Here is a 20894-nt window from a genome sequence, read left to right as displayed (position 1 = left end):
TGCGGCAGCCTCGGGTCACAACCTGGTTATGACAGAACAGATAGACCTATGAGGGTTGGTTGCAGTACACACTCTGCACAAAGTAAACAGCCACATACAAACCTTGTGAGGTTCATATGGATTTCAGGTCGAGATTGAAATTATTAAAGCAGTGCCACCCCCTTTTTTTAATGCCACAAAGAAAGAGAGGCAGGTATTGGTGTAATGGAGAGGGGGAAGAGCAGCATGGGGCGAACAATGCCTCTCATTCCCATCAGCTGCCCTGGCCAGCATTTAACATGGAGATTGGAAACGGAATAAGCCCCCCCCATTCTCCCTGGACCTGCATGTAAATGAGGCTAGCGGTTAGCATTTCCTGCTGTGCTACAGCAGTTCTTCTCTCTTTCTTGCTCCTCTCCCCTCCTTTTTCTTTTTTTTTTCTTAAGTAATGGTCTGAAAGTACTCCCCCTTTTCCTGGGTAGGAACCGGGACCAATCCTGATTAGTGTCCCTGTCCTAAGTGACAGGCTAAAATCCAAGCAAGCACTGCCTTGGGCGCCTCTGCCAAACAGCCTTCAAACCAATACCACCATATAAAAAAAGACACCCCCCACCACCTACCCCCCATTCGCAAGATTCCCTCCCTCCCCCTCGTCCTCCTCGCTCCTCTGCTCATTCTCCCCTGCCGTCCTTTCTGAGTGTCTCTAATAGATGCTGTCTCCATCGCTCTAACACACTGTCCTCTCACATACATGCATACATGCACATATAGAATTACCTCTCACTCTTCCCTCCTCTCCACCTCACACCAGAGCTTGCTTTGTATCCCTGGGTGGACTGGCTGCTATAGAGCCAAGTGTCCCTTTTGCCAGTAGGGTGATTTACAAACAATACATGGACGCTGTACACACTCCCACCTTCCACCCTCCTACACTCTCTCACTTCTCTTCCACAGACACACAATCACCTCTGTGAGGAGCTTCAGTATGCCAGAAAACTACGCAGCAGGGTGATGGCCTGTTCTTTTCACACTTGTTCTAAAGAATGTACCCTGGCTTCTTCTGAAAGTTAGCGCAACACGCACGCCTCGGTTTGAACGAGGTTAGTTTGTTTTAAGCGGAAGAAAAATTGGTGGCGTCTGACTTGTGTGTCAAGTGGCTTATTATTGGTCGTTTTCAGCACCACATGAAATGATAATCTGCGCTCCATTTGTGACAATTCTGCCTCATGCAGACAAGCAAATGCGTGAGGAATTTGTGTATTTCATTTGAGGAGTTGGGATGCTGTTGCAAGTTTGGAAATTGGTATACTTCAAAACCTTAGTATTTGTCACTAATTCCTGTGTACGTTATAACTGTAAACCAACCACGATACTAGTGAAAAGTGCTTACATATGCTTGAATATTTTTGCATACGTACATGCATATATGTAAAAACATGCACGTGTGGGTTCCATGTGGTTTTATGTGGCCACCAACATGTCACAACCAACGAGAGGGTATGAGGGAAGTTTCTGAGTATGAGCAACTCTTCCTCACACAGCCAAGAAAGTGTGAACTCAATCATTCAGACCGGGTCTGTCAAACATGAATCAAAAGGTCCAATCAGGCCCACTGGATGACTTTGCAAAGTGTGGAGGACTTTTTTTTTTTTTTGTCTTCAAACTTCTCCGGCTCAAGGACCACCATCTACATATCCATTTGTCTTCCTTCAGTTCACAGGAATTACTGCTCCTAAGTGTTGGTCAGATTTTAGTGAAACTTGAGCACGTCATCACCTAATAGGTCTTTTCCCCAAATTTGCTCAGTGGCACAGTCATATTGATCGTGTTGCAGGGACCTTCCAGTTTTCAAAAGAAGCTCTTCTGCTCTTAGTGTTGCTTAACCTCTCAATGGATTTTAATGGATCCCATTATTTTGTGCAATACAACCAACCGAAGCTCATCACTCTGTTTCTGTACTTCACATGTTACAATAATATGTGAATTGTGATCGATCATGAAGCGGATGATCTAAAACGTGATTGCCAGTGTGACTGGGCCTTTTACTTCACTGCACTTTGTACTAGGAAGAATTGTATTACAGGTTGTACTTTGTTTTGTAGTATAATTTTTTTTTTGGGGGGGGGGGGGGGGGGGATTTTAATTTTTTTAAATTTATTTTAATTTTTTAGTCATTTTCATATATAATTCATATATAATAATTTTTATTTCTTTCAGTGTTTTTTTTTTTTTTTTTTTAAATTATTATATATTTGCTTTATTTTGCTATGCTTGTCTACAGTAATGTAAATGGCCTGTATTTGTATAGCGCTTTATTAGTCCCTAAGGACCCCAAAGCGCTTTACACAACCAGTCATCCACACATTCACACACTGGTGATGGTAAGCTACATTGTAGCCACAGCCACCCTGGGGCGCACTGACAGAGGCGAGGCTGCCGGACACTGGCGCCACCGGACCCTCTGACCACCACCAGTAGGCAACGGGTGAATTGTCTTGCCCAAGGACACAACGACCGAGACTGTCCAAGCCGGGGCTCGAACCGGCAACCTTCCGATTACAAGGCAAACTCCCAACTCCCAAGTAAGAGGCCCAAACTAGGACATTACCCATGATCTGTCATATGACACTATATTAAGGTGGTTAAACTAAGGAGCTGGGCCAGTGTGTGTCTCTGAATTATGATGTTTGTAGTTACATCAGACTGTGTTTCTTCCAGGTGCTTTGTCATCCGGTTTGTAAATGGATGGTTTATTAAATGTGAGCATTTTCAGAATGTACTTGCTCTTCTTTACTCTAAAAATAACACAAATGGATCATTATGCTATATTTCGAACCACTTGTGATCAAATTGGGCTGAGCGCATGTGGCCCATGAACTGAAATGAGTTTGATTAATGTTGTTCTTAAGTCAGTTATTCCTAATTAAATAATAGTGATGCTGTTAAAGCCCTGCTCTTGAATTGCTTATGACTTTTTTTTTTCTCCCCCCAAAAATGAAAGGTTTGCGTTTTGGCTGACTTCACATAGACCTGCCATCTGGCTTTTCTCCACAAAAAAATGGAGTACTAAATTATGGTTCATAAATTTAGTTTTTGCATAGAGTCCGGCTGTATTGAGATTAAAGCCATATTGCAGTGCCTTACCCAAAGGAGGACTACAAGTAGACTATAGCAATGCAAATTAGAAAAAATGGTCTATAAAACAATATATTGCAACATAAAACAAAATAAAGTTGGCTCCTTCCATACCTCTTTGACCAAATAGCAATTTCGGCTTGTCAGTAGTTTTATTATTGCTGGGATTAGATGATTACTTACTGACATCTAGTTTTTAAAGACCTCAACCTGTTCAAATTTGTGGAAATTGTTATTTTGCCGTGAAATTTACACACAGCCACGCAAAGAAACAAACCACTAAATTATATTTAGGGAAACCAAACCGCAAAGGTGCTGAATAGTAAATTTGAACCTTGACATTTGGCACTTCTCTTTAAAAACTGTGGCGTTATCACATTTGGAGCAGTGAACAATAGTTATAGCTTTTGATGGTTTTTGTTATTCATTTTGTATAGAACACCCCATACAATTACTTTAACTGATAAGAGGGGTTTTGTACAGCCTTGTCAGACTTGAGATGTTCTTTTCAAATGGCTGCTTAGATTATTTACCAGCGCGCATAAAGCAGATTCAGTAGAAAAGCATGACTCATCCCTACTAAAAACACTACAAGCAAAGAAGATGCCATTCATATTAAAATAAAAAATTGGCACAAAGCGTGACAGTTAAAATCATCAACTGACCCACGGCCGCTAAGAAGTTGACACAGCCCTCTTAATTGTTTAAACCAGAGCCCTGAAAATCCAAATATCCTGGCTTAATTTCTCTCTTTTTTTTTTCTTTTTTTTTAAAAATTAGGCAGTTAAACCCTCTCCTAGCTCGAATGTCCTTCTTTATGTTGTTTTTATGTATCTAGCCAGAGTCAAGTCTATTCAAGTGGCTAGTGTTTCAGTAGCAACATGTTAAGTCAAGGACATTCAACATGTATGGCATATTTTGCATCCATATCATAGCTTTGTAAATTATCTCAGGTTTTAATTTAACATAACATACACAAAATATCCACCACTATAGGAAGCAAGTTCATCCACTGAACAGTAAGCGTGTTTTTGTATCCTTTACTCCTTTTTATTTGATGAGCGTAATCGCGGCAGCTACGTTTATCTGACATTAATGATATTAACAAAGTGACAGTCATGTCTTTGCAGTTTAGCTTCTGTTGACACTTTTGAAACTTTTGAAGCTCATTATGAAGGGAAGTCTTTGATCAAGGACTAATGATTATCTGATAGGCAGTCAGCATTTGCACCTTACGTTCGTGTGCAGTTAGAGAACTCGTTTCCACTGCGCCTGCACTGGTGGCAGCTAGCTAATTGTTATTTGTGCTAAAATTGTAGGGTAAAGGTAAACTACTTAAGACAGTTTTATATTTGTAAACTGGTCTACATTAGTGGAAATGTACATTTCAGATTTGGATTCATCCCTCCATAACACCTGCTGCCACTGATTTCTCAGTCCACTTATAACTCTTTTCCACAATCCAAGTCCCACTTAAGTGTGGGTGGGGCTGTCACAGCAAAGTGGCCTGAAAGTCTTTTGTATGCGACACAAACAAAACACAACAATGGAGGACATTGAGGCGATGGTATACTTGCTGCTCAAAAAAATCTGTATCTTGTCATTACTGCGGTGTTGGTTTGTGTGTAGCCATTTCCATCAGTTTCAAAAATGGCAAATTTGATTTTTGTAAAGTAGTCGATCTCATGACATGCACTCTGTTTATGTCGCAAACCTTAAAAACAAGTCCAGTTGAGTCAAGTCGAGTAGGTGCTAGTGGAAAAGAGGTATTTTTGTATAATTTGGCATACCTCAACCTTTTCTTCCTGTTTCCCTTCCTTCTTGACAACCACCCTTCCACTGACACCATCTCTGATGAGGCCTCAGTGAGCAGTAGATGGGTTAAATGAAGGTTCGACCCCATCTCTCAGGTCCGATGTGAGTTTTTCACTGGATTTTTTTCCCCCTTATTACTTAAGGACAGGACATTGAAGTACTGTTGCCTTTCAGTTAACTATTTGTAGATAATTGGCATCTTGTTACAATGTTTGAATAGCTGAGTACGCAAAAGTCACCACAATCATTCCTTCCTGGGCATCAGGCGGCATTGATGGTATAAATGGAACGATACCATCTATATGTTGTTTCAGAGCTCTCAGTTTACTAAATTAGGATCTAGAAAGATGAGCTGTGGAGCAGACAATAATGGTAAGAGCTTTTAATAAGGCGCAGCAACATAAAGCATTCGTCAGAGTAAGACGAGGTTGCGGTTGCAAAACATTTAAAATGCATGTGCCAGTATAATGGCCTGCTCTCACAGAATGGACAGGTTCTCAGCAGGGCTTGCATCTAGCCTTCTATACCATCTGAACAGCTGTAAACGATATACACAGATGTTTAGGAAACTCCAAAAAACAAACCATTTACTTGATTCGTTTTCCAGAATATTGATAAAATGATTGAATGGAATGATTTGCATTCTCGTTTCATCAATGCAGTTTCAACACCTCACATTACCTGCTCTGGATTCATAGTGCCAAATATCTAGCAGCACATGCTTTGGCCCAGACGCACATTGAAAAAAGCAACATATTTACGGACATATTTACGTGCGACCGTGGCTCAGGGGGTTGGGAAGCGTATCTGTAACCAGAAGGTCGCTGGTTCGATCCCCGGGCTCTCTGTCCTGGTCGTTGTGTCCTTGGGCAAGACCTACCGCCTACTGGTGTTGGCCAGAGGGGCCGGTGGCGCTTCTGTCAGTCTGCCCCAGGGCAGCTGTGGCTACAACCGTAGCTTGCCTCCACCAGTGAGTGAATGAATAGTGGCATTGTAAAACTAGAGTTTTTCTCATTCTTCTTTTTTTCCCAGCGCTTTTCTTTGTCAACCTTTTCAAGACAGGAAGGAAAAAAAAGTCTTAAAATGCAATAACCTTGAGAGTGTTTGATAGTATAGGCATGGTGATTAGAAAATGCCTGCCTTTTGCCCACTCAGTTGAGAAGCGATTTGACAGTTTCATGTGGAATAGATGTTTCACATATTCTAAGCTGGTTCTTTGAACAGTGACAGATAGCAGACCCTGGCCTGTTCTCACTGGGTACTTCAGTTAGTATACAAGCCTGAGCTGTTTATTGTTATAATGATCAGTTTTAACATTTAGTGGGGTATTTTCAGTTTTCAATTACAGATGGTGTTCTGAAGTGTGTGCGTGTGTGTGCATTTTTGGGGCATTATTAACTCATATGAAGTTAAACTAAATTGGTTTACATTTAGCAGAAAATAATTTATATTTCTAGTAGAAATATGTGCCAATATACTGGCAGATATTCACCTGGTTGACTGCTTCAGCCTATTGATGAATGCTGATGGTGACTGATGTTTGTCTGTTGTCACATCAGTTTTGTGTTGTGCAGATGCAGTGCTTGATATTTGTGCAGCGGGCTACAAAGACCTCTGAAACTGTCTGTGTGTGTGTGTGTGTGTGTGTGTGTGTGTGTGTGTGCGTGTGCGTGCTTTCATTTATCCATTTCTTAAACTGTTTCCTTTACAAGATTAAAGGTTGTCTCATGAGTTTGATGATTTTTAATTTGTGCTTAATCAAAGATTGTATAATAAAGGGCTAAAAGTGTTGATATATCCCTAGTTTAGAGCAAAGTTTGTTAAGCCAAACTTTCACACTTCTTTTAAGTACATTCATTTATGATACTTATGTTCAGCTGTCATAAGCAACTGCTTATATAAACTTTGCACATTGTCAGTAGAATCAAGTCAAGACCTATGTGTTTGTATGGGTTTTTTTTTTTCCAAACGATATATAGGATTGGAGAGTATTTGCATTGAAATAACTTGATGTTGAGCTACATAAAGCTTTTCTCGAATAAAGCTGGCCATTGTTTGCGTAAGTCGTCTCTCGTCGATCCCAGAAGTTCTCCTGCAGCACAGAGTGAGACACATTGCCTGTGAAACAACAAAGGAACAACTTCACATGTTATAACGACATGCGTGGCAGCATTGGCAAAGTTCATTGATTTGTGGAAATAACACACTTGAAAAGAAATCAGTCTTTTCAAAACCACCCTGTCTCTGCTGGCAAAACCAGTCACTTTGACCTCATAGAAAGCACAAATTGTCTCCTCACTTTTGTGCTATAACACGTAACATCAGATCCAAACTAACCTGTTAAAATACAAAGGTCACGCATGAACACAAGCGAACCAATCAGCAGTGTGTTTCAAGCTAAAATGACTGTTTTTCTTGTCGGGATCCTATGTTTTGTGTATGTCTGCCTGCCTGCCTGGGGGGCCGTGCCAACTGCCATCAAAAGGTAATGTGCACTGTGACGATTAAGCAGGAATCTCATACTGCATTAAAAACAGTCACTGAAATGTTTGCTCTTTTAAACATCATAATTAAATATATAAGAAGGATTTGCTTCTGAGAAAACGACTGCTTTTAAATATGAATGTTGGACATTTGCGTTCTCACATGCACCTTTTGTTGGTTATTATTTAGAGTTCAGGGCTACAGCTTTATGCAGGACCCTGTACAGTTCACGTTAAACTCGGACACCATCTGACCGCCTCTAACCCCAAAAGGAGTGAAGTATTTGCCCCGGGTGTTGCTCCTTTTTATGTTTTTGCACCATTTTAGTGTCACATTGACTTTTTTTTTGCATTTTAAGTTGACTTTTAAAGTGACTATAATGAAGATTTCTTTCCTTTAGGGATGAACTTGTAATGTTTCAGCTTAAAGCTGCAGCATGTAATACATACGTCTCCCTCCAGCAGTTTAGGCACATAGCTTCGAGTACACATCTGAGGTTATGAGCAAGAACTTTTTTTTTTCTTTTCTACGTGAGATGCTAAAAATGGAAGGGAAAAATAAACCAGGATGTAAAGTGCACTTCATCTGCATTGAGGAATTTCAGAGGTCTCGGGCTCTCAGTCGTCTCATTCTCTTCCAAGAACACTTCTCCTTCCTGTTTCACCTCTGGCATGCCGCCCAAAGTACCCACAAACCACGGAGGCCAAGGCCGAAAATACACAGATGGTAATTTGCGCTACATTTCAATACGACTCAACCACCATTATATATAGCACTGCTGTCTGAACCCTGATCCCTACTGAGAGTATCACCTCACCTCAGATTCCAGCTGAAAGATGGGCTCTTTATGTTTTTGTCACAGACACAAACACTTGGGAGCTACCAACAGGTAGCTGGAGAGGCGTTGATTCTGGATTTTTATCATTTTTGAACTGAATATCTGAATGTCTAATGTTAATCTTCATTAATACATGGGATGACATGTCATGTAAAGACATCGTGTTACTATAGGGTGAATATCTTGTTCCTAAAAAAAAAAAAAAATTCTAACCCGTGACCCCTGAGGGAATGTTTTGGTTTGGGTCCCTCAGTTCGCTTGGAGGAGAGGATGGCTGTAATAAAAAGTTGATTTGTAGCTGTGCTTGTATCCTATGATAAAATGTTTGTGTCCAGATGAGAGTGGTTTCTTCCAGGATGACGATGCCTTCATCTGTGCAGAGCATCAGGGCTCACTGATGAAACTATGATCTCATCTTAGTTGAACATGGACACGGTGGTGTCCTCCATCACATTCTCCTCCACATTGTTGAATCACCACGAGAAAATGAGTTGATCAGTCTTTACAGTAGGTTTCTAGAAACTAGTCACGTTATGATGGTCTTTCTATTTGTTTAAAACTAGTTATTTAAAATGTAAAAACTAGACTAGTTAAATGGCAAGAGGTCCATAACATGATTTTTAAAAAAAAATAGGCATCTAAATGGGGCATGTGCAAACTAATAATGTAATGTAATGTAATAAAAGAAAAGTGCACAGCTGACATGACTCTGTAGAGGAACATACAAATAAACACAATGCATGCAAAAGCAGTGCAGAGGCCACCTTCGTCTCTGGTCCCAAGCTCATTAAGGATGGATTGAGGGCGAAGTGGAAAACTATCCTGTGGTCAGTGCACAGTTTAAAAGCCAGCACTAGTGATATAGTAGCAATAGTATGGGGGTGCATCAGTGTATTTAGCACGGGTAACTAGCGCATCTATGAAGGCACCAGAAGGATACATGCTTGTTTTAACAATGCAGCGCCAAACAACGCTGTAATCGGCCTGCTTACAGGGAAGCTCTGATCTATGACATGGTTCAGGGTTTGTTTGTTTTTTCTGTTGTGAGCCATAGTACTGTCAAAAGTACAAAAACATGTGTATACATAATCTAAGTAAGTTAGTTGTATTTGTGCACTTTGCTGAGACTATGTTAAAACAAATTAATTGCTGATGAATTTTTTTTTAAATTAGTTCGATATAATCGTGATTAAAAATGGTGCACGGCAAGCAACATCTTTGGTTATTATACATTTGATCATCCATACATGAAATTAAAACCAGCGTGCGAGATTAACTAGTGACACTAGAAAGGACTAGGATAGGACAGCAGTGCTGTGATTAATTGTTCGAAAAATAGTTAGATGGATCATTACACTATCACTTTCTTTTCTAGCACAGGCTTGGGTTGGGTTTTTTTCTGTAGCTAAAATTTCCAGATGTTCCATAAATGCCTCAAATGTGAACCTAAGAAGATCTAATGCGAACTAAGGTCACGTTAAAAGTGAATTCTAGAAATAGGTGTGTTTTTATTTGTTTTGTTTTTTTTAGCACTACACAACAAATGCCTTCTTTTCTCACCTCCATTGCCTTTGCTTTGAATAATGCTGGCATTAAATTCAGTGATCATTTTTATTAAAATCATTTGGACATTATTTTATCAATTAAACAGATGTTTAAAATGATTTCCAAGTCAATGTTTTCTGTTTCAGTTGACATCATTTTTCACACTGTTGCCACTTTTTTTCCCCTTTTGTTTTGGAACTGAGCTGGAATTTTAAGAAGTCCCATTAAACAGCCCTGCCCCTGTTTGACACTACAGATTATTTTAAGATTGTTAAGCGGTGGTGTTGCTTAACATAAAGGACAGGCACAGTCTTACAAGTTCATTTAATGTAAATAGGAGGCATACTGTCCTGTATGACATTTCGCCTCAGTAATCACTGGTATTGCCTGTCGCCTTGTTGGTTGTCATGTTTCATCAACTTCCTAATGGAAACAACACGATGAATAAACTCGATGGAGTGATGGTCATGTTGCTCCTGCAAAGGAACATCAATATTCAACCGATTTACAGATGTGTCCTTACTCTAAACACATGACACCTTTCTTTTTCTTTAAACCTTTGGTTTTATATTCAAAAGTGGGAAATGGCAAAAGAGCCAGGATCTGGATTTGTAAAAATTTAATTGATTATTTTTTTTTTTTTTTTTTTTTTTACATTTTTAATATAAGATTTGTCTGTTTAGAAAGGTACTGACTTACATGTGTTTTACACTTGTTGACGTTGAATCAAAAGTAAGTCTAATGTTTCTAATAAATGTCAATGAAGTATTGTGTTAACATTCGGTTAAATCATTACTCCTGCAGTCTTCTCTTGCTGTTATTCTTCTTCAAAGTGAAAACTTTTATAAAATTGGTTGGTGTTAGGGAAAAAGACACGCATGAAGTAAAGTATATGACAAAGTGGCTAACATCCTGGTTACACAACTGAGACTACTTTACTGATTACAGGTAATAATGAATAACGAAATAAGTAATTTCTACTTTTTTTTTTTTTTTTTCTTAATTCAGGGGGGAGGGGGGGGGGGTGATTTTGACATAGATCAAGCAAGTGAGGGTTTGTGGAAAAAGGAAAGGGAGGTGATCCTGATCCACTGTGTTCCAATTAATGGAATTACCTTCCTCCTTGGGAGGACTATTAGTCATTTGCAGAGACGTGAAGCAGTCAGTAGTGCATCTCTCCCACCATATTGTCCAGCGAGCACTAATAAGGTAGCCCTGACCGCCGGGCTTGCTCATTAGCATAGCCCGCGGCTGTGGCAACCCCCGCCAGGGTCCAGCCGGACACTTAATTACTGCCCCGGCTCCTTCTTCACCACATCCATACTCCCTGCCTTCCTTCCTATGGCCTCACCCTGTGCCCTACCTCCTTAACCCAAGCACACATACCACGATGAGCCTCCCAGTCTTAGAAGGAACGAGAGGCTAATCATTTTGGTGATGTAAATGTGATGGCTCTAGTCTCGGTATGTTGTGACAGTCTTTCATGTTATTTCACTTTGTAGGGCTTTGCGGTCAGCAGTCTGTGCGATTTTTAGTGATTCCCTGACCTGCACTATCCTCCTCTCTCTAGCTCTTGTTCCTTCTCTCTCTCATTCTTATATTAGCTCATGGGCACGACTCTCCTTTTGACATCAGCGCAGTATTGATGCACCCCCTTCCAACCTTAATCGGCTAATGGCCTCCTCTTCTTGCCTGCCCAGTCAGATCAGCCCCTCCCTTTTTGCCATCTCTCTATCTGTCCCTTCCTTCCTTCACTGTCCCGTCTCCTCTCCCCCCCTACCCCGTTCAGGCCTGGGGTCGGGGAGGCCAATATTCATGCCTGGCTAAGCAACAGAGTAGCTTTGTGTGTGTAAGAGAGAGAGGAAAAAGGAGAGGGAACATGTTAGTCAGCAGCCTCGCAGAAGTCATGTGGTCGGTGACCTCTTGACCTACCTTTTACTCTAGTGTCCTGCTCTTCTCTCCTTTCTCTAATTCACACGCCTTCCTTTTATATATTTACTTATTTTTTTTTAACTAGTGATCTTTCTGTGCGACAAGGTTAGCTGAAATATAGCTGGCACACGGTCTGTACGTCTACATCTGAGCACGAAAGCACACACATGCGTGCACAACCCTCTGACCTGGAAAAGCCTCAGCCAAAATAATCCTGCCAAGTTCACAACTGGAGATTGTTGACAGCTCTGTGTGGTGAAACAATGAACAACTCCACTACCTGGAAGGTCCAACTGTTTTTAGCTGTAGTTACGGGCTGTGAGCCTCCTGGTTTCTTCCTTTGACAGGTTAGCACAACAAATTTCTAAACGCTGTACATGAAAATATTTTTATCTGCTCTGTGTGCATCTCTGGTCAAGCTCAACACTGTTTATTCTGGGAAGTCTTGAAGCCTTTGGCCCTCCCTTTAATGGAGTCTCAGGCTGGACTTGGACCCCTTTATAGGTCTGTCTTTGTCTGTCTATAATAAGGTGGCGCTATACATCTCAGTGGCCCAGAGAGAAAACTCCCTCCCGTTTTTGCCAGTGAATCATCCGTGTGTGAGTGATAACAGATCCAGACTGCTGAGCACCCCGCAGCTGTTTGTCTCAACATGCAAGTCATCCCCGCCATTACACCGCTAAATGGTTCCCTTTCAGTGGCAGACACTTGCCGCCTCGGCCAGTATCTCCATGCCTCCATCATCAAACCAGCCACCGTTGAGGAGCCGAAGCAGTTAAATGTGTATGTCAGGGGAAAAAGAAAAAAAGGAAAAGATAATCATGGGCAGGACTTTAGCAATTAAACATGTGTTTGTTCTTCAAAGAATGTCTCAATGTGTACGATGGGCATGTAGCACTAGCTGTAAGTACAGAACTGGCATGAAGGCCCCTTAGAGCTGGTCTGGAGACCATGACCTTGGAAAATGTCATTCTGTCCACAGGGGTGGCTCGCCTGTGACACACAAAGCCATGGTAGTGAAGTGCGCACTGTAGCACTCAGGCAGAAGCCCAGTGGCTTAGTGTTGTGTGCAGCTGCACCTAACCCCGAGGTTTAAGATTGAACTTAGGCAGCAAGAAAGTTCAGCCTCAAAGCTGAGACCTCGGGTCAGTAATCTAGCGATTTCCCTCTAACCACATTACAGCCATTAGTGGCTCTTGCTGCTTTTCGCATGTCACATGGAAATGGGTCAAGCCCTGCCCTGCATGACTCACTGGCTCCTTCTCCCTCTGCCTCCCTTTATTCCTGTTAACCCTACTCCGGTGGTAAAATGGCTTCAAGCGGCATGGTAAATTGGGTTCACAATCGGTGCATTTTGGTGTTTTTCATTCACCTTAATAATAGTCTCAACAAAGTGTCACACGAGCTCGTCAGTGCCATAAAGTGCGTCCTGTAATATCTTGTCAAGGTGAAGGCTACTAGGCATGTGGCTATAGGATGTTTGGAAAGCACTAAGGCTGATATTATAAGGTGATCCGTTGCTCTGCTTTTTGACATCTTCCTCTGTGTTACTGTAAAATGTAAGAAAGGAAGTGGGGATGTGTTTGAGATGAGAAGATATCTGGAAGTGTGCAGGCCCTGTTTGATATCTGTTGCAGAAGGAGAGTAGCGGTCTCAGCGGGTTGTGATTGTGGTCACCTTTGCGGACCACAGTGAGCCATGCTGGCCAGATGTCAGCCATCTCTAATGATCCCTACAGGTTGCTGGGCTGGGTTGCCTGGCAACGATTTTGCCTTTGCCTGTAAACAAAGAGCGGACCCACCGGGCCTCAGCGAGGGTCGTGAAGGTGAACACAGCTTTGGTGTGCTTGGAAATGTATGTTGGTGTGTAAGACATCTTAAATGATATTTTCATTTTTGAGTGCCTGCTCTTCTAATGAATCTCAGCCAGTTTTTTGTTAAATGTTTCGTGAGCTTCGTGTGTTCAGTAACCCAAAGAGGAGGTGTCAGTTTTGACATTTTGTTTCACCCGGGCTTGGTGCATTTGACATATTCTTATGGAGGTTTGTTAATATGTATCAGGAATATTCACTTTTCTTTGTTCGCCCTTGTCTGGCAAGCTGTAATGTTTTGCTTATGAATATTGATACATGAAGTGTATATTAATGACCCTTGGTGACCTTAACCCTATCCTTATTGGCTCCCTGGTGGTATCCGCAGGCTCATGAATATTAATCTAGTTCTGTAACCTCCATTACCCTAATCTTTGCTGTCTAGCCTCCCAGAAGGACCCGTTGTCATGGTAACCCCTTTACTAGGCTCTTCCAGACCAAGGGTGGGAAAAAAAAAAAAAAGACAGAAAAATCTAAATTACTCAAACATCTTGGATGTGCCTTGTGACTGTATTAAAAAAAGAAAAGAAAAAGAAGTTGAATTTGGGCTTTAAGTCTTTTTAGTTGTCTGCCTGCTTTTTCAGCTTTTAAAGGCTTTTTGACTCCCATTTAGGATTTTGCATTGTGTAGTTTGCTAATCTCTGCAGTGTAGAAGCCGGACTGTGAAAGCTTAACTGTCTTAAGCATCATAATTGTAAACCTAAGTTAGAGCTGTACGGCAATTGTTTAGCTGTGAAATAATCATCAGTCTTAACTGTTCGCTAAAGCAACCTTTGCCACAGTACTCACACACTTTCATTAATTCTTCCTTTGGTTTCCTCTCCTCTTCCAGATGTGGACAGCAATGAGGAAGGAGGGCCTGATGGCACTGCTGTGGAGGAGGAAGGCTGGTTTGGGAACGCCTCTGACACGCGCTCAGAGTCGTCGTCTTTTGGAGACACCCAGGATGAGGTCCTCCTGCCCAGGGGCTCCTCTCCCGACGAACGACCTGGAGTCAGCGCTGGGTCTGGGGATCATGACACCTGTGGAGGTGAGAGCTCACTGGGTTGCCCCACGCCTATCCATCGTGCCTCTTTGGAACTTCTTGGACTGGATGGAGGTGCATTCTCGGCCCAGGACACGCTCTCGTCTGTGGTATCGTCACTGTACGGCGAGGCAGCATCTCGAGCCCTGGGAAAGCCCCTCAGCAGCAACCTACGGCGCCTCCTAGAAGCTGGGTCGCTAAAACTCGACACCGGGGAGCTCCTGGGTCGGTCATCACGGGGAGGGGCTGGGGGCGACTCTCCTCCAATAGGTCTAGCCCCACCTTTGACACTCTCTCCATCTTCCCACCACGCCCAGCAGTTAAGTGCTCTTGCCCGAAAACTGGCCAGTAACAACAACAACAACAGTGGCTCAGCCTCACCGGCCTCCACAGCTCCTTCAGCCACCAACATCAAGCAAGAGCCCCTAGACCCCTTTAACTCTGTCACCCCAAGCAACGGCAGTGGCTTTGTATGGGCAGGTGTGGCAGATAAGTGGCCCCCAGCCAGCTGCTCCACGCCCTGCGGCTCCAGCCTGTCCCCGGACTCTGCAATCCAGAAGTTAAAAGCAGCAGCCAACGCTGTGCTTCAAGACAAGAACGCTGTGGCCTCCTCTTCAACGACATCTTCCTCCTCATCCACCTCTGCCTCATCTGCAGTGCCCACCCTGGGTGGGGGTGGTCGAGGAGACGATGTGGTGCGCTTCGATGCCTTTAACTCTCCGTTTAGCCCGCAGTCAGCTAGCTCCACCCTCGCTGCGCTCTCCAAGAAAGTCAGTGAACGGAGCCAAGCCTCGTCAACGGGCAGTGCTGCTACGGACCACCAAGCAGCGAGTTCCTTCCTCTCACTTGTGTCTATGACCTCCTCCGCTGCCTTGCTCAAAGAGGTGGCAGCCAGGGCAGCAGGAAACCTGCTGGCAGAGAAGAAAGACGGTTCCCCCTTGGCAACTACTGGGGTCCTCCAAGAGGACGTGAAGCCCCTGTTGGACAAGAACCAGAAAGCACCCACGCCCTCTACACCCAATCAGAGCCTAGAGTTGCTGTTGCCCTCTCCTCCTAAGGGCAGAGGGAAGCCCAGCAACCAAGCAGGTAATCTAAAAGCACAATAAAGGACTATAATAAGCATGGGAATCACTATAAGCATAATGAGATTAGTGAATTAATTAAAATAATGGTTGCACCAGTACGGTACAGTACAGTAGGTGCATAACTCCATATTTCTCTACTTAAAATATGTAGTTTTTTCTTCTTTAGCAAGAGAGACTTGCAAAATTATTAAAGTACACTCAAGTGTTAGATTGTGTTAAACACACAATCTGTCTGCTTAAAGTTAAACAAGACTGCTATGGTTGAATGTGCAAGCTTGTCTTACTGCAGCAGAAAATAATTCACGTCTTTTAACTGTCAGTTCAGTTTCTATATTTCCCCAGCCATCGTGTGGCCAAACATACAACACTATGAAATTCAAAGTCACACCGTTAGCAGTGCTAAATTATTACTTCGTTCTAAGGATGACTCCAAAAACCTTTTCGTGTAGCAGCGGCAGGTTCGCATGTCACCAAAAAAAAAAAAAAAAAGAAATGCCGGCGGAGAAACAGAATTGTGAACTTCGGTGACATGTTTTCTCTAGTTTTGTAATGGTTTTGTTCTCACCTCACTGGCGCTGAAGCAGTGTGTAGTGTAGCCTCAGCTTAACTGTCAGCCGAGCAGAGAGCATAGCCGAGAGAAAACAGCTCTGGCTGGCCTTCTAGTCTGGGAAATGGTCTGTGGGCTCGACGGGGGGTTCCCGACTGAGACCTCACTGCCTTCCCAGACCAGCTCGTTTGTGCTCGGATGTGCGTGCTGCCAAAAGGGGGCCGTCAGTGTGTGCTCGGCACAGTGGGGAGCCCTGGAGTCCATATCCATCTCAGCAGCCTCCTCCTGGCTTCATACCCCACTAACCAGAGCCCTCTGCACTGATCAGCACAGCAGACTTAAGGCCAAACACATCATACTTTCCACTGACTGGATACAGATGCGTGCACTCTTTTTTTTTTTTTTCTCCCTCACTCTTTCTTCTCTCCTCTCGTACACGCTGTCTCTCAGTTATTTACAAATGGGCACGCAGTATAATCTGTAAGAGCGTGCTCAGATGTAGACGTGCAACCCAAACAAGGGTGCACACACAGATCTCACTCTTGGACAGGCGGAGAGATGACTTCAAAGTGCAAGCTCCAGCTAAGTAGTCTTAAGGGAGAACAGAACGTTTTCAGGGAGATGGATGGGCACTTTTGAGGGATTGTGTCGCAACCCCGCCAAAACTAAAATGGCTGGATCAAATTGACTTCAGACAGATGAGGCAGTCGATGTAATATTCTGTGATCTGCATGCTAAAAAGGGGTCTGCTCTAACCCGGCATGCCGTCAAGGTCGAGCAGCACTGTTAAAAAAAAAAAAAAAATGCAGGTAGTTGTTTGGTCGCCAGACTGAAAAATGTGACCTTGATTATTGACTGTCATGTCTTGTTTTATTGTAGACCCTCGCTAGTTCTGCTATAAAACTGTATCACGCTGGCATGCTGTGCTTTCGTGTTTTAGGAAGAATCGACTCCCGTTTTTCTAACACGTGATTAGGCTTACACATATTAAGCACTAAACACACACACGCTGCCTCCTGGTTTTATTTCTGCTTTGTTCGCCTCAACTTAGACTAAGCACAAGTCATTTCTGCATTGTGATCTCTGCTGTGCTTGGAGAGGTTGGGCCGCAGATGGTGGTTTATTGTTGCAAATAGGCAGTCTCGAGGTTTTACACCTCAGGTCAATGAATGGCTGAGCACAGTAATTTCACCAAACACTGATTACCAGATGTTTTTCAAGGAACGGCACTGGAATACTTATGAAGCCATCCTGACAGGCCCTTGTAGAATTTGTAATGCAATCATGCCTCTTTCTAATAAGACCAATTAAACAGTAATGGATGCCGGATATGAAGCCAACAACAATAATCGAGATACTAAAACATGCTAGAGTTTTTTGCTTTCATTGTTCCATCGCTTCCAGCTGGTGTTTCTCTCGTGATAGTTTTCATCATTAGGTGCGCAGACGTTGTCTCTCGCAGATCTGATCAGTGTCTGAGTAACTCCCTTATTAAAGAGGGGATTTGCATTTCTTTACAGTGGGATTGTCAAACATGGATCCTGCGGCTGAGAACAAGCCCACCGAACTGTCAATCCCTGATCCGCTAGGTGGCTTTGCAACGTATGAAGATCGTCGTTAACAAATCCAATTTGTTTTCAGCCAAATGCACTTAGTGCAGTTTTAGTGCAGTGGTGCCGGCATTATTACATATGGATCTTTTGAGATCAAATAGGATCAATACTTTTGGCAACCGCTGCAAGAGCTTGGTTCGCATTGCCGGCAATAAGTCGGACTCGTTCCCGGTGGGTGATGGGCTCCGCCAGGGCTGCCCTTTGTCTCCGGTTCTGTTCATAATTTTTATGGACAGGATTTCTAGGCGCAGCCAAGTGGCGGAGGGCTTTCGCTTTGGTGGCCTCAGAATCTCATCTCTGATTTTTGCGGATGATGTGGTTCTGTTGGCTTCATCGGGTGAGGGCCTCCAGCTCGCACTGGAACGGTTCGCAGCCGAGTGTGAAGCAGCGGGAATGAGGATCAGCACCTCCAAATCTGAGGCCATGGTTCTCAGCTGGAAAAGGGTGGAGTGCCCACTCCGGGTCGGGGATGAGTTCCTGCCCCAAGTGGAGGAGTTCAAGTATCTCGGGGTCTTGTTCGCGAGTGATGGGAGAAGGGAGCCGGAGATCGACAGACGGATTGGGGCTGCAGCTGCAGTAATGCAGACGCTGCACCGGTCCCTCGTGGTGAAGAGGGAGCTGAGTGTAAAAGCGAAGCTCTCAATTTACCGGTCGATCTACGTCCCTACCCTCACCTATGGCCACGAGCTGTGGGTAGTGACCGAAAGAACGAGATCGCGGATACAAGCGGCAGAAATGAGCTTCCTCCGAAGGGTGGCTGGCCTCTCCCTTAGAGATAAGGTGAGAAGTTCGGCCATCTGGGAGGGGCTCAGAGTAGAGCAGCTGCTGCTCCACATTGAAAGGAGCCAGCTGAGGTGGTTCGGGCATCTGACAAGGATGCCCCCTGGGCGCCTCCTGGGTGAGGTGTTCCAGGCATGTCCCACCGGGAGGAGGCCCCGGGGCAGACCCAGGACACGCTGGAGAGATTATATCTCTCGGCTGGCCTGGGAACGCCTTGGTATTCCCCCGGATAAGCTGGAGGAGGTGGCTGGGGAGAGGGAGGTCTGGGCCTCTTTGCTTAGGCTGCTGCCCCCGCGACCCGGCCTCGGATAAAGCGGATGAAGATGGATGGATGGATGGATGGATGGATGGATGGACTTTTGGCACGCTTGCTTTACAGTAACTATCCATCCATTCGCTTCCGCTTATCCTTTTCAGGGTCACGGGGGTGCTGGAGCCTATCCCAGCTGTCATAGGGCAGGAGGCGGGCTACACCCTGGACAGGTCGCCAGTTTGTCGCAGGGCTAACACACAGAGACAGACAACCATTCGCACTCACAATACTCACTTACAGTAACTAAATGCTTCGTTTAGCTAGTGCATATTCATTCATCAAAGTCCATCAACATCTTGGGACTGGATCTTGCCTCTAAATAAAAAAATAAATAACAGAAAAATAAGAATAATAATTCTTTGGTTCCCATCAAGGCTCTCCTGAGGATGGTGGCAAACCATTCCAGTGTCCTGTGTGTGGCCTGGTCATCAAACGCAAGAGCTACTGGAAGAGACACATGGTCATCCACACAGGCTTGAAAAGCCATCAGTGTCCGCTGTGTCCCTTCCGCTGTGCTCGCAAAGACAATCTCAAGTCCCACATGAAGGTTGGATTTTATTTTTCTCCTCTCTGATCTGATCCCCTTACATGTCGTGTTTGATCACTATTTAAATGTTTCCATTTCTCTTTTGCATGATTTAATACTGTTGCGGCTCACAAAGAAATGTAGAAATAAAGCAAAAGATGTCCTAAAGCTGTCTTCCTGGCACCATGCAGTGCTGGAGATAAGGAGGGGTTTGACGCTTAAACCTGTCCCCATTTTTTTCCCAGGTACATCAGCACCAGGACCGGGGTGAGACGTTTCAGTGCGAACTCTGTCCCTTTACCTCCTCCCGTCACTTCAGCCTGAAGCTTCACATGCGCTGCCACCAGCACTTCCCACGCACAGACGTCAAGGTGAAAGAGGAGATCACCACCGACACGGAGGGCGAGGGCTCCCTGATGGGTGACGGCAGTTCCGCAGACATGAGAGCAACGGAGGTGTCCCCGCTGCACTCGGACGCTCAGCAGCAGACGTCCCCTCCAGTCGAGGCGTCCTCCAATCACATCCACATCAAGGAGGAGCCACAAGAGCGAGACCTGTCCGTGCTCTCCCCCTTCAGCATCTGCAGGGACCGTGCCAGCAGCAGCGCCAACTCCCTGGACCTACCCGGAGTAGGGGTCGGAGTCGGCGTCAGATCCAGCCCCAGCGCTCCGACCACAGCCTCCTTATTCAGCCCTGACATCACTACCAAAACGGCCACTGACCTGCTTATGAAGCTTTCAGGTTAGCATAGATTTATTTTTTCCTACGTTAAACAAAAGCTTTTTTTTTTATAGTGCAGTCTTTACAGTGCTGCATTTAGTTAACGCTGTGCAGAAACGCATAGAAAAGCAGCTCACACAGACGCAGCGGTGGTGTAACTCCTGTAATCCATAATTGCTTTGTTTATTGTGCCGCTTTCTCAGCTTGACTTTTTAAACTCGTTGCACTTTCATCAAGAGTTTTTCAGTTCTTCCAAACTCTCATATGAAGACATCGGCACTGATCTCCAGCTAGATGTTGTCTCCCCTTTGCCTTAAGTTTTGTTTTGATTCTTCATTGTCACCAGAAATAACATTCGTAAGAAGTGTAAACACTTTTTTATGCTTATTGTCTCAGGTCAAGGCTGCAGAATGTCTCTGAGCTGTTTTATTTTTATTTATTTTTTATTTTAAATGGCTTATAAAAACGAGAACGTAAAATGTCTATTAGTTCAAACATGCGGGGAATAGAGAGTTTTAGCTTTTGACAGCAGCACGTACACCAACGCATCTCAGGCTTCTTTTTTAAATTTTATTTTATGGGCATTAACATTAGAAAACATTTAAAATTCCCATTGGTGTCATTCTTTAAACGGTGAAAAGAAACGTAACAGTTCAGACTATGTGCATCTAGTCGCACTGCACAGATG

General features: G+C 43.9%; 1 protein-coding gene across 2 annotated transcripts in view; it reads left to right on the top strand.

The window, feature by feature from the left end:
• The window catches only part of znf827 (zinc finger protein 827), a 75102-nt gene that overhangs the window by 8819 nt on the left and 45389 nt on the right, over nucleotides 1-20894 (top strand). The window contains exons 1-4 of one of the 2 annotated variants that reach the window (XM_082537103.1): nucleotides 8070-8139; nucleotides 14431-15708; nucleotides 19335-19507; nucleotides 19732-20227. In XM_082537103.1, coding sequence (XP_082393229.1) covers nucleotides 8085-8139; nucleotides 14431-15708; nucleotides 19335-19507; nucleotides 19732-20227 — 2002 coding nt within the window. In that variant the 5' untranslated portion in view covers nucleotides 8070-8084. Of the gene's footprint in view, nucleotides 1-8069; nucleotides 8140-14430; nucleotides 15709-19334; nucleotides 19508-19731; nucleotides 20228-20894 lie in introns of those variants that run through there. The other variant, XM_082537102.1, reaches the window with a different exon arrangement.

Source organism: Aulonocara stuartgranti (assembly GCF_965226115.1).
Source record: "Aulonocara stuartgranti genome assembly, chromosome: 6".
NCBI classification, from domain to species: Eukaryota; Metazoa; Chordata; class Actinopteri; order Cichliformes; family Cichlidae; genus Aulonocara; species Aulonocara stuartgranti.
The sequence above is the reverse complement of the archived record's forward strand: the minus strand, read 5'-3'. Positions and strand labels throughout refer to the sequence as shown.